This window comes from Polypterus senegalus, chromosome 13, assembly GCF_016835505.1.
Source record: "Polypterus senegalus isolate Bchr_013 chromosome 13, ASM1683550v1, whole genome shotgun sequence".
NCBI lineage: Eukaryota > Metazoa > Chordata > Cladistia > Polypteriformes > Polypteridae > Polypterus > Polypterus senegalus.
The window spans coordinates 133,493,373-133,507,143 of record NC_053166.1 but is presented as its reverse complement, the minus strand read 5'-3'; the positions used below and the strand labels follow the sequence as shown (position 1 = coordinate 133,507,143).

At 36.7% G+C, this 13,771-nt stretch overlaps 1 protein-coding gene across 2 annotated transcripts in view; it reads left to right on the top strand.

The window, feature by feature from the left end:
* The window catches only part of card11 (caspase recruitment domain family, member 11), a 216,037-nt gene that overhangs the window by 167,255 nt on the left and 35,011 nt on the right, over nt 1-13,771 (top strand). For both annotated transcript variants that reach the window (XM_039774937.1, XM_039774936.1), the window contains exons 8-11: nt 6,677-6,874; nt 7,871-8,047; nt 10,412-10,460; nt 12,168-12,304. In XM_039774937.1, coding sequence (XP_039630871.1) covers nt 6,677-6,874; nt 7,871-8,047; nt 10,412-10,460; nt 12,168-12,304 — 561 coding nt within the window. The remainder of the gene's footprint in view (nt 1-6,676; nt 6,875-7,870; nt 8,048-10,411; nt 10,461-12,167; nt 12,305-13,771) is intronic.

The window sequence follows — 13,771 nt, the reverse complement described above, 5'->3', positions numbered from 1 at the left end:
AACAAACCAGTGAAAGTACAGCAAAGCCTGCTTGTGGGGACATACAAGGAGACCAGACATTGGAGGTATATTAATGGAAAGAGTGACATGACAGAGAGACATGGAGGTCAAAGTCTGTACTTACTGCACAAGAGTGTGTTCAGTTTGAGAGGGAAATTAACATATGAGACAGTTTGTCAACAGTTGAGGAGGTATTAGCACAGTATTCTCTCACAATTGGCATTATTTGCTTGTGTTAATATTGACAAGAGGGTGTATGACAAATGGAATCTAATATTATGGCAGTATAAATATTTATTATATGTATATTTCTAGGTGGCACGGTGGTGTAGTGGGTAGCGCTGCTGCCTCGCAGTTAGGAGACCCAGGTTTGCTTCCCGGGTCCTCCCTGCATGGAGTTTGCATGATCTCCCTGTGTCTGTGTAGGTTTCCTCCAGGTGTTCTGGTTTCCTCCCACAGTCCAAAGATATGCAGGTTAGGTGCATTGGCGTTTCTGAATTGTCCCTACTGTGTGTTTGGTGTGTGTCTGTGTGTGCACCCTGCCTGAGGTTTGTTTCCTGCCTTGCACCCTTGTGTTGGTTGGGATTGGCTCCAGCAGACCCCCATGACCCTGTATTTAGGATATAGCGTGTTGGATAATGGGTGGATGGGTGCGTATTTCTGTGTACTGTTATTATGTTGAACAGTTTGTTTTTGTCTTTGTAGCAAGCAGTTTTGTGATTTGTAGTTATACAGTAGTATTGTATTTTTAGTGCAGTGAGCTTGTAAGTGGAAATGTCAATAATAGAAATTATATTTTTGATTTAATTAGTTAAGTATGATGTATTTTATAAGGTATGCTCAGATGTTTGCACACAAATAATTAGTGTTCATGACTAAATTAAAATTTGTTTTGACATCAGCCTTTTTTAGAACATTAGAACAATCTAGGAGAGAACAAAAGGCCATTCATCCCAACAAAGCTTGCTAGTCTTAACCACTTAATTCTTCTAGAATGGCATCAAGCTGAGTTTTGAAACTTCCTAAATTCCTACTGTCTACCACACTACGTGGTATGTCATGCGTCTATGGTTCTCTGTGTAAAGAAAAACTTCCTAATGTGTATGCGAAATTTACCTTTAGCAAGTTTCCAGCTGTGTCCAGATGTTCTTGATGAACAATTAAAATAATAGTCTTCATCAACCCTTCCTAATATTAAACACTTCAGCCATGTCTCTTCCTAATCTTCTTTTGCTTTTCTGTGTGTGACTTTTATCTTCTACTAACACACTGTTCAAAAAGGTCACACTATACTGGTATGGCACAGGATTTATGGCTAGTGAGACAATGCCATCCCAAATTTACCTTCTTGTTGATAGAAATAGTACAAATATAGTTCACCCTAAGTGAAATGTGAGTCAAACTATAAAAGTGAAGCACTTTGTCTTAAATAAGCAAGTCAGTGAGCACAAATGTTATTTTTATAGCCATGTATGAATACATCAGCCTCCATGTAACAGTAATTTTTTTGACCAAAATCATGGCACAATGAAGAGAGCAACTGAACAAAATTTCTTACAGGCAGGGTTTTTACCTTACCTGATTGAGCATGCTCCGTGTAGAGCATTTATATTATATGAAATAAAAGAAAGGAAACCATACAAGGTCAAACAACAACCTGGGTTGCACTTATTAATTAATAGTCCAGACCTTCATCCAGCTATCTGTATACTGATGCCACATAATCAAATTTCAAAATTGCAGAGAGCCACGAATAACCTGTTTTGGCATCTTTGGGCACAAAGCAGGAACTAAGCCTGGGCACTATTCATGCAGGGCTAAATCATGCCGTCATGTACACAGTAACACAGAGTCACCTGTCAAGCTAATCTGCACATCTTTGGGATAAACGTTCCAGAGCTCCAGGAGAAAGGTCTGTGCACATATGGAGAAAATGTGCAAACTCTGCCCTCCAGGATTTGATTGTAGCTCTAACCGTCATGTCAACCACATTAAGTACCAAATTTACAAAGGCGTTTAGGGGTATCCTTCCTTCCATACATGAGAAAATGTTTAACAGTGTCTTTTATTTGAAGTGCAACTTATTCATAAATGTGTAGTGCATTCTGAGTGTGTAAATAGAAGTGAGTTGTATGAAAATAAGCTTAATTGAGTTGAGCGATATACAGTATATTATATTAATCAGAGTATTTTTACAATGATTTTTAAAAATCTCAACTGATCTTTATGCAGTGCATTCCTTTACATAAAAATTTTCAATATCTCAATTACCCAGAACTAATTTGATATATATTTCACATTCAGCAAAAGTAATTACATCCATGTTGTGTTTCTTGATTTTGTTTTTCATTTTTTGATATTGATTTCTGACTTTCATTACTGGTGTATGAATTTGTAACACAGCTTAGTATTAGTTGAAGATAAATATTAAATTGTGTGGAAACATTTACATCACTTTTATGTTTATCCTTTCTCCTGAACAAACATATTCTGGTTTAAAAGTAATAATTGCTTATATATATATTTGTTTTACATTTTAGGTACTCCATATACATATTTGTTTTACATTTTATGTTCAAATATTAAATCATAAGTCTTTTCTAGGTATTGTGAACCTAATCAGTTTACATGTTAAACACTTGGGATATTTGAATTTTCAGTTATGCAGAGTAGAGCCCTTTAATTCATAAGTCATTCATCTGCTACATATTTGTAGTATAAGTGCCAAGTGTTTATCTTGCAACATATCTGCATTTGAATGTGCCTTAAGAATCAGCCATATTTTGCTGTCAGTATCATTCCAGACTCCAGGGGGCACCCTGCGTTTTTTACCTGATTAGGTCTTGAAGAGAAGTCATCGCTTTCAGCTCCTCCGTCACGCCACACACAATTCAGCCCTCTGATCAGTGTCAGGATGTCATTAATCTTATCTTTGGTGTGGCACATTGCTTTGCTGTCTCCAATGTCTGCTACTCCATCCCTCTGTTTGTTGAAGCTGGACTGCTGTGGCCAATTCAGAACATCATCAAGCTGGATGTGACATTTTATACACACTGCATTTGCATTTAGAAACACTTTGATGCTGGAGACACCAAACCCCAGTGTGATCTGGTCAAAGGTTTCATTCATCTGCATCTCTTTTTTGATAAGTTATGTTTTGTGTGATGTGTATTCTGTATAGAAAAGAAGTTTAGTGATGCAAACTTGGTCTACATTGCAGCTTGCAGTAGGGGAGTTCTTTTCTCTCACAAAGCAATATAATTGCACAAATAAAAGTTTGCAAGAGAACATTCAGAGCAATTTGTTCAGTGTGAAAGTGTCAAAGTTGGCGTGTTATTTTGCTGCATTGCCAGAAGTCATTTTTGACAAAAACACAAACTACCTTTGAGCAGAAGAACCTCACCCCAACTCTAAAGGATGGTGGTTGGAGTATTGCTATGAGTTTAACAATACATCAGAGGATAATAGAGAAGAATTTGAGGTCAGCTCTCAAAAAATGGATCTTGTTAAAAGTAAATAACAGGAAACACTGGAGAAAATACCTAGCAGAATGGCTAAAAATAGATTTTTTGAAGAAATGAGAAAAAGCTTAGATGTAAATTTGTTTGAAGCAGAACACCTTAAAGTGTCTGGTCCATCTAAGAAACTCTCAACCAGCTGAATGTGGAGGATTTTTCAAAGAGTTGTGTTGAATGCAATAAACAGCAGCAGGAAACACTATAACACTATGACGTTTATTAAAAAAAATACTTGCACTATGCAGTCTTTCAATATTTTGTTGTATTAGCACACCTCTTTCCATTGTTGGCATGAAAGTAAAGATCAGTGCTCATATTTATCAAATGTCTCAGTGTAGGAAAATGGACCTTACTCGCTCAAAAATCGCAAATTTGGCACTACACTTGGGAGCATTTTATCACTTTTCCTAATTTTGGAAACTATTCCTAACTCCACCAGGACTAAGGAGCACTTGTTAGCTGTCAGAAGATGTAAACTCCGGGAAAGGCTAAATGTTTTGAAAACGTTGGACAACGGTGGCCTATGGTATAAAAAGATACCAATTTGACAGAGATGGAATGTAGAGAAAAGCCAAGCAAAATGACACCTTTTATTGGCTAACTAAAAAGATTACAGTATGCAAACATCCGAGGCAACTCAGGCCCCTTCTTTAGGCAAGAACATGCACATAAAGATCATTGGCCCAATTTTGGATATCAGCTCACAGTTATCACCACACAAGTGGTCATGGATGCAAGCCATACTGAAGTAGTCATTATATTAACTTGAGGATAAGCAGAGCAGGATGAATGATTGACAGCGAAATGTCACACAGGTACACTGTGCAGTGCTTTCTTCAAAACTCTGAAACATTCACTTTAGACTTAACAAGACCAGGAAGATTCAAGAAGGCAGGTGGAGACTTCTATGGCATTGGATTAATAGAGCCTTGCAGAAAATTAGGGAGGATCACGGAGAGAGATATGGCAAGTGACTCTGGAGGATGATCAGAAACACTGAAAAAGAGAATGTTACTTCAGAAACGGAGCAGGAATAGCCATGAAAAGTTTCAGTTTACTGTTACTTTATGAGGCATTTTCCATGGCCATAACAGTGGGAAGTAATTCTTCTGAAAGTTCATCTGTGGATCATTCATTGTTAAATAAACATGCACTTTATCGGGCTTAACTTTCATTCGAAGTGTAAGTCAGTCTTTCCGTCTCGATACTCATTACAATGGCAACAATACCTTGCAGCTTAGCACCATATCCTACCTTATTATGTTTTCCTTCTTCTTCTTCTCCTACTACTTTGAATATTATTATTATTTTTATTGTTGTTATTATTAGATATGTGGGGAAGCCTTAGTATGAGTATCATAAAACTACAAAACATCATCATGAGTACCAATTTCATAAACGTTGCAAAGAGTAGGAGCAGGATGCTTCATAGCATCTTCTCATGTCCTACTCTGGAGTGGGACATATTCTTAATTTTCCTCCCACTTAACCAAAATAGAGTGTTAAGTTAAATTGCAGTTGCAAATGCATACCACTCTGCTCATTAGTGTGCCAACTAGTTTTACTAGTTTCCAAATTAAGTTAATGCCTTGCACACAGAAATGTCTGGAAAGAAGCTATAAATGCTTAAAGTTTATAGTCCTTTATAATTGGGTCAGTGAAGTAAGAATTTCACTCAGTGTTACACAGGGAGTCAATGGTAGGGTTTAAAATATCAATCACGTGGCCACAGCAACATTCTGCCCGTTTTTGATTATGTCTGTATGTATCTGCTTTAACATTTTAGAATAAAAACAGTTTTTGTTTTCTATCTCCACATTTTACTGTATTAGGACAAGTTCGCCTTTTACAGTTTGAACTGCTAGCTGACCCTTTACAAGCAGTAACCTCATCAAACCTGTGACCAGTCGACATCACAAAATTCTTGTTTTTTCAGATTTCCATTTCTGCAGTCATTTTCAGTTGTTGTTTGTTATGGGTGGGGTGTTACTTAAGTCAGTAAAGTGTATACTCAACTAGATGGAAACTAGGAGACTGACTTGGCCAGTCTAAATATTGTGTTCATATGCTTGGGGAGTTATTGGAAATACAAGCTTCCAGTTGGGATGTGAGCTAATGTGAAGCGACTGCAAAAATTGTAAAATAATATTACTATCTATTTTCAGATACGTAGTAGATACTATTGTAATCTAATCCTGAGCTTTCAAAATATAAAATACATAAATAGCTCCGCCAGAAATGGAACTTTGTGGTTACATCTTATTTGAAGCAATGCAATACTTTTTATTAACTTTGTTTGCATTCCATTTTTGTGAAAAAAACAAGAGCAAGTCTTGAATGGTGAGCTTGTTGTTATCTGTTAAGCATATCCCGAACCTTAAAAAGAATATGCAGATGGTATCTCTGAAAACTCAAATAGCATATCAATGCAGACTAAGAATTTCTTCCTTTCTCTTCTTTATGGTTATTATTATTATTGTCAAGGTTATAATAATTATATCAGATATCTTTATTCAAGGGGACTCAACAAAAACAAATCCTAGTGCATACAGGTTGACTGATTACAAAGTACACAGTTAGCAAGTAATAGTGAACTGAACTTGGATTCCTGTCTGATAAACTATTTGTTTTAGATCATTGTCTTGCATAATGAAACACTGTTTAGAGTCATTACCACAATTCTTTCAATTGTGTTGATGGGTGATGACCTGACACTATGCCATGGGTTCAGTGATGGGCTCTGGCCTCCAATGATCCTGAGTTAGATTAAGCAGGTTAGAGATTGTTAAGTTTCAATTGTTTTTTTGCATTGTCAGAAAAGAGTAATAAGCTAGTCCCAGAGGTGGTCATGCATACATGATCCCTACCAGGTTTTAAAAAAGAAGAAATGTCTTCTTTATACCATATTCCAGCAAAGTTTCACCTTGGCGTATCTTTGTCTCATATGTATTATTTTAGAATACTAAAGCATATATGCAAAGAAATACACAGAAATGAAAAATAAACTAATGCACTTTTGCATCATGCTCACCTTTCCATGTTATAAAAGATTTGCATTATAGAGCAAAACTTCACCATCCCAGGAATTATGGAGATCATTTTATAAAGATACATGTTCATACACACAGATTACTGTTGTGTTTTTGCTTCCTCCACAGGCCTTCCGTTCCCGAGACGATGCCCAGACGCTATATTCCCAGTGCCTGGTTGATAAAGACAAATACCGCAAGCAGATCCGGGAGCTGGAAGAGAAAAGTGATGAACTACATATTGAGATTGTCAGGAAAGAGGCAAAAATTGTCAACTTGGAGTGTAAACTTAGACGCATGTCGAAGGACACAAACTGTCTGGATCAGGTGGGGCATTTCATATTTTGCCAAGGGACTTCATGTTCAGATGTGGATGGTGGTACTGACCAGGGTGTTGTTTGGCAACAGTACCACACAGACTGTACTGTGAGCCATGACATCCATCATTATCGCTCAGACAGATCCATAGGAACAATGTAATCCCTTTGATTTGAAAAGCAGAAAACCTAAAACTGTATTATCAAGGCTCAGAGCAAAAAAAAAAAGTTTCTTAGAAACTTTATTTACCCAGACTCAGATGCGTCTCAGAGGAACAGAATAATGAAAGCTATGCATATTCAGTGGAAAATCTTAACTCTCATTAATGAGAATGTAATTGTTTGCTGTGATGTGTGCACTTTTGGTGTTTCTAAACTGATCTTTTCTCAATTTGCATAAAGTAAACAGTGTTTTAATTGGCCATGAGGAATGAGGCTTCAAATAAAAAATTTAAAGGTCTCAAAAAGTAAAATACCAACACAATTCCCAAGGGCAGAAACACACCAGGGTTATTAATTTTACTTTCCTGGACGTACAAAACAGAACTCCAGAAAACCTGTTTTGTAGATGACAGAAAGAAATAATAATACACTTTAGTACATTTATGTCTTTTACAAAATTACTAAACAAGTTGTTTAGAAGCTTAGAGGACACCTCTGGCCATTTGAATGGTTTTACTGGTTACGTTTTCTTTGAAGAAAGAGGACAACCTGGCTGACTGCCCATAATTATGGGGTCAAAACTGGTAAGTGCTGGGAGCTACAGTTTATAAGCACACATATTTTATGGTTTATTGCTTGATTTTTCTGTATTTTTCAGCATTATATTTTGCACTTACTTTGTGTTTTCTTCTTTCCTTTACTCAGTTTTTAATAATAATATATCATGAAAGTGTGCTTTATAAGATTTAATGGACTGACTGAATTGAGGTGATACGCTGTAATATAATGAAACAAAAACAAGGATAAACTAAAACAGCATCATTTTTTTATTTCTGTTCCTCAGAGTTTACCTAGAAATATCCCTCCAACAGTCATATCACAGGTATTTGGTCAGCCAAATGCAAAGACTAATGGCCAAGAAATAGCTGAAGATGATTCCGATGAAGATTTGGCTGAAAATGAATTTTTCACAAGTGAGCCTTCGCCATTGAAGCGCAGACCAAACTTGAAGGGATTGGTGGTGAGTCTTCTCCTTTCAAGATTTATTGAGAAGAAGAAGCACAACTTAATGATTATTTCAGCTGATTTGCTTCTTAATAAAAAAAAAATTGTGGGCAAGATGATCTTGAATAGAAAATTCTTTTACCTTCAACAACAATATATAATGAACATGGAATATCTTATTGCAAGATGACAATATGATCAGGTGGACCCTAGGTATTCAGCCCTGTGGCAGCCATCTTCCCGGCTTTGCTAATAATGCTGGTAAAAATGACGGGCTACTAGTTAGCAACTTTGAGACTATTTTATCAATGTTTTAATCTCTCTTTTTGCTGTCTTTTCAACAAGAATGAAACGAATAGTGTTTTCTTCTGAATACTCTCTGCAAAAATGTTCTTGTCCTCCAAATGGAAATCCTCATATTTGTTTAGCCCTACATGCATGTTAGGTTCTTCTGTTTTTGGTGACATATGCAGAATCTTAACTGTCCTGGTGTGTTTGAGTGTTTAAATGTGATGCTCTGTAACTTTTTCTAGGTTTGGTTTGTCTCTAACCCTGGTAAAAACTCTGGGCTCACAGTTAGTTGGTGCAGGTGTTGAAAATGAATTAATAAATTAAGCATTTATGCCGTTGAATACAATGCTCTGGTTTCCTCCCGCAGTCCAAAGACATGCAGGTTAGGTGCATTGGCGATTCTAAATTGTCCCTAGTGTGTGCTTGGTGTGTGTGTCTGTGTGTGTGTGCGCACCCTACTGCCCGGGGTTTGTTTCCTGCCTTGCATCCTGTGTTGGCTGGGATTGGCTCCAGCAGACCCCCGTGACCCTGTAGCTAGGATATAGTGGGTTGGATAATGGATGGATGCCAATGAATACATATTTTTATATTAACTTTCTGTTTTTGCTGTTTGGCTGTAGTGCCCACACTGTATATGAGAGATGGTAATTTTTTGAATACCAATTTAAATTAGTTGTGTATACTTAGTAAACAAACAAATGAATAAATTAACAGAAAAAAATCTACTTTGCTCAATACAATTCATTCTTATTAGGTAATATTGTGTAAATAAAACAAAAGGAACATAAATACACATCATATAGTTGAAACATCAACAGGGAAATATTCTGACATATTTGCATTAATATACCTATATACATGGTAGTTTTTAAATCATTAGATCAGCCACATTATGATAAGGGGTCATCCCACAGGCATATGATAACCTTTTTTTTTTTTGGAAAGATGTCATTTGAAAATAATTTGAAATTATTAGAAATGCCTGAACGAGGCAAACCAAGTACTACAACAGGAAGCCTCCTTGTGTACAGGACTGCATCCTCACCACACTTCTTAAATCCTGTCTTCATGCCATGATCCCAACTGTTACAACAGTGATAAATACATCCCAAAACAATGGCTTTGCGCCAGCCGCTTTTAAAATCATTTCTGTAACCTCAATGTTAAAAAAGTCTGGTATTGATGCTGACAGTCTTAACAATTTTCTCCCTGTCTCTCTTTTCTGCCAAAAGTTCTAGAATGTGTTGTAGCCTTCCAACTCACAAATTACTTAACTGTTAATAATTTGATGGAACCCTTTCGGTCTGCTTTCAGGGCACAGCACACTTGTTGCTTCAGGAGAAAATAAAAATATAACTGGAAAGCCTAATAGCAAATCAAAAACAATTACTGTTTTAATTAGAGAGCAGTATGAATAAACCTCAACTGCAGCTCTAGCAAAGGTGTGCGGCTCTTAAATAGGCTTGATTTAGATGTTATGACCAAAGGTAGTTTTCTGTTATTGGCAAGGTGATCATTCCAGAGTTTGGGTACCCATGAGCTTAAATCTCTACTTTCTATATCAACAACAACAACAACAACAACAACAACAACAACATTTATTTATATAGCACATTTTCATACAAACAGTAGCTCAAAGTGCTTTACATATTAAAGAATAGAAAAATGAAAGACACAATAAGAAAACAAAATAAATCAACATTAATTAACATCGAATAAGAGTAAGGTTTAATGGCCAGGGGGGACAGAAAAAACAAAAAAACTCCAGACTATCCATCCATTATCCAACCCACTATATCCTAACTACAGGGTCACGGGGGTCTGCTTGAGCCAATCCCAGCCAACACAGGATGCAAGGCAGGAAACAAACCCCGGGCAGGGCGCCAGCCCACCGCAGACTTTCTACATTAGCAATGAAACAATATCAAGCAGACGCTATCCGACTGGAAAGATACCCTAGCAGAACTCCCACTCTTTCCATGCCCACAATTGCCCTGATCCTGGTACAGGCCCGACCAGAATAAGTCTATATGGAAAACAAACAAATGATTGCATTGCATTTTGATTTCTGTGCTTTTTATTGTTGCAGATCAGGTCAAAATCTCCAATTAACGCTATGAAGCCACCTGACTTTCAAGGTATGCAAATTTGAAAGGCCTTATGTTCCAGAAAAAATAGGATTCTTCATTTTGTTTTCTTCCCATTGGAAAATTCAGTCAGCAAATTTCTGCTATGAATTTGCCCTCACTAGAGTTTACAAAGAGCCTTTCTTGATTTTTATCCTGCAGTTTTAATGACTGATCTTGACATTTTATTAGCTTTATGAAGTACTTCTACACTGGGCCTGGAGGATGAGCACATAGTGTCAATATAAATCCCTGAATTATTTCTCTTTCAGGACCTATCACTATATATTTTAGTCTTGTTATCAGTGCTCACTATTTTGCACTTGTCCACAAGACGTATATATACAAAAACTAGACTTTAAATGGGAGTTGTTTTATTTTTAAATCTGCCAATCAGTGAGCAAAAATTACTGGGCAACATTTCTTAAAGTAAGCTAAAAAAAATCATAAATACATACTTTTGAAGAAGTCAATAATTCTTGCAATAAGGAAAATTAGATTTAACGTTATGATATAAATACATTTCACTTGCTTAGATTGCATTTCTTGCAGTGCAGAGGACTGAATAATATTTCCCCAAAGTTCTAACTCTGTTTTGAAGATAGCCTGCATCTGTTTGAATTTATTTTTGCTGTCACGTTCACATTTGCAATCTCTTCTGTGTTGTCCGTGACAAACTTAACATGTTAGCACACTGTATACAAGGTGTGTGACCCTTACCTGTATCCTATTATCTGGTTCATACACAATTCATTTATAATCAACAGTGATGTTGCCATTATTAATCTATTGTATTCATTTGTAGTTTAAATCCTGTGTTCCCAATTTGATTTTCCATGCTAAATCAAAGATGTTTGAAATGATAAATAACCATGACTCCCTTAATGCATATATGTTTAGTTTCATCAAATAAGATTACACTTTCTGAGATGTATTCTCACTTACAGATTATATACTCCAGTCAATAATTGTCTTAGTTTTCATTTTGAACCCTTGGAATTATTGTTATACCACGGAGGTCTGGATGCGACTTGTTATCTCCTTTATTTTGAAACGTAAAAATGGCCCCCACTTGCCCACTCCACCTTCCTGTATACCTAATAATATGCTTCTTTATGCCAAGTCATTTTCATCCATTTATCATTTTTTACAGCTGCATAATTTCAGTAATCCAGTAATCTTCTTCCAGTGACATCATGTTCTCAAGTTAATTCAGTAGCCTCTAGCTCTTCAAATAGATTCCTGACACACTTAGCAATTAGTCAGTCAGTTATTTCCTAACCCACTCTGTCCTGAATAAGGTCACAGTGGTCCGCCTGAACCTATCCCAGCTAGAATAAGGTGCAAGGCAGGGAACAAACCCTGGACAGGGCGCTAGTCCATCGCAGGGCACTTATTTATTAAATAATCCAAAACGCTGGAAAAGCAAATGCAAGTAATTTAGGTAAAATGTTTAAACAAATAAACACTAACTATGGCTATAAGGACCTGAAACCTCTACAGCTTTAAACACCAATATATTTCCACAGCTTACCTCAGGAATAAGCACTTCACAGCCATAAAACATTGTAAATGGTGGCTGTGCAATCTACAGTATATGCTAGCAGATATTTCCAAGCTCAGTGTTCAATGCCTACATTTTAAAATCAAATTAAGAGAGTGTACAAAAGATAGTACGGTTACCTGGTAACTCCAAAGGTCTTGTCTTTTCTTTCTAAGCTGCAACCTCTTCCATAAGCATGAATGGGGATTTGTCAGATGTAGCCAGTCCTGGAGTGGACACAATCTCTTCCAATACGACCACCTTCAGTAATTCCTCCAGCTCTGTCAATGGCTTTGAAGTACTTAACAAACTTGTAAGTGTCTTGTTCTTTTGCTTTTTAATTACTGTCATGATAATCGATGAAAAGGCTTGTCCTTGTTTTAATAGCTATGTGGTGGGCATATCTAAACAAAGTCAATATTTGTAAATATGCAGTATATTTAGTGTATATTTGTATATGCAGTACACTCTATTGTAACATACTGCATACAAAAATGCATCCACTTTTCACACTCTTTTTGCATTAAATGGCTGTTTTCTGGAACTAGAAAATGTTTTTGTAGCAGAGAGCAAGTCCCAAACCATGAACGAAACACTTCAACTCCAGACAGATACAAAGGTTTGGGGCAGCCACCCGTATATTATGTTCCTGACTGCAAAAAGGTTGAAATAAACCAAGTTGTTCACAAGACTGAGACCAAAACAGAACTGAATAAGTGGAGGTAAGATGACAGTTATAAAGGCTGGTGAAGGAAATGATGTAATTTATGCCAAGACAAGAAGTGGGGTCTCCCATCGTCACGGGCACCGCAACTGGAAGTGCCGTCATCACAGGCACCGGTACCTGGCAAGATTTCCCGAATGGTCTGCAAGGAACTGAGAGAGACAGCCCAATTCCATCACCACCTTTTCTGATATAGCATTACAATTATTCAAGCCCTTTAGCTGCCTCCTATTCACACGTGTGTGACAACATACACCGGCTTCAGTCGTACCGGGTCATTTAATAGACTCCTTTTAATGTAAAATACCCATCTCTTAAGAGAATAACCACTGTACTTGGGGAAAATATGACACAAACTTGAGAAGAACATGTTTATCAAACCCCCTGTTATGAAAAATGAATACAATACATTACAATACAATACAATTTATTTGTGTATAGCCCAAAATCACACAAGAAGTGCCATAATGGGCTTTAACAGGCCCTGCCTTTTGATAGCCCCCCAGCCTTGACTCTCTAGAAAAGACAAGGAAAAACTCCCAAAAAAAGCCTTAGTAGGAACAAAATTAAATGAAACTTTGGGAAAGGCAGTTCCAAGAGAGACATGTTTCTTTTTTACCTCCTAATCCTCAGCCATTGGAGCTGAATTCTATTTAGATGTACCATTCACATATGAAAAATGACTGAATGAATGACTATTGTTATTCCCCGTATTCTAGATATCTGTTGTGTGTGTGTGTGCTGTGGATGTATGTATTGTTCCATATATTTTTCTACATTTTATGCGTGTTTTTTACATATGTATGTCATATATATTTCTATTATAGAACAAAGAATTTCTTTCAGTCTCACCTAAAAGAGGGCATGGATTTGATCACATGATAAATTGTTTAAAAATTCTTTCTAACTTTCCACAATCTACAGGATGATTTGCTACTTTTCTGCTGTCATTTCTAATCTACGTCTACATAAGCTTAGCAGTGTTGTTGTCTTGTCAGAGCGACTCAAGAACAACGAAGAGTTCACGTTCCACTCTCTAATAAGATCTATTGAACA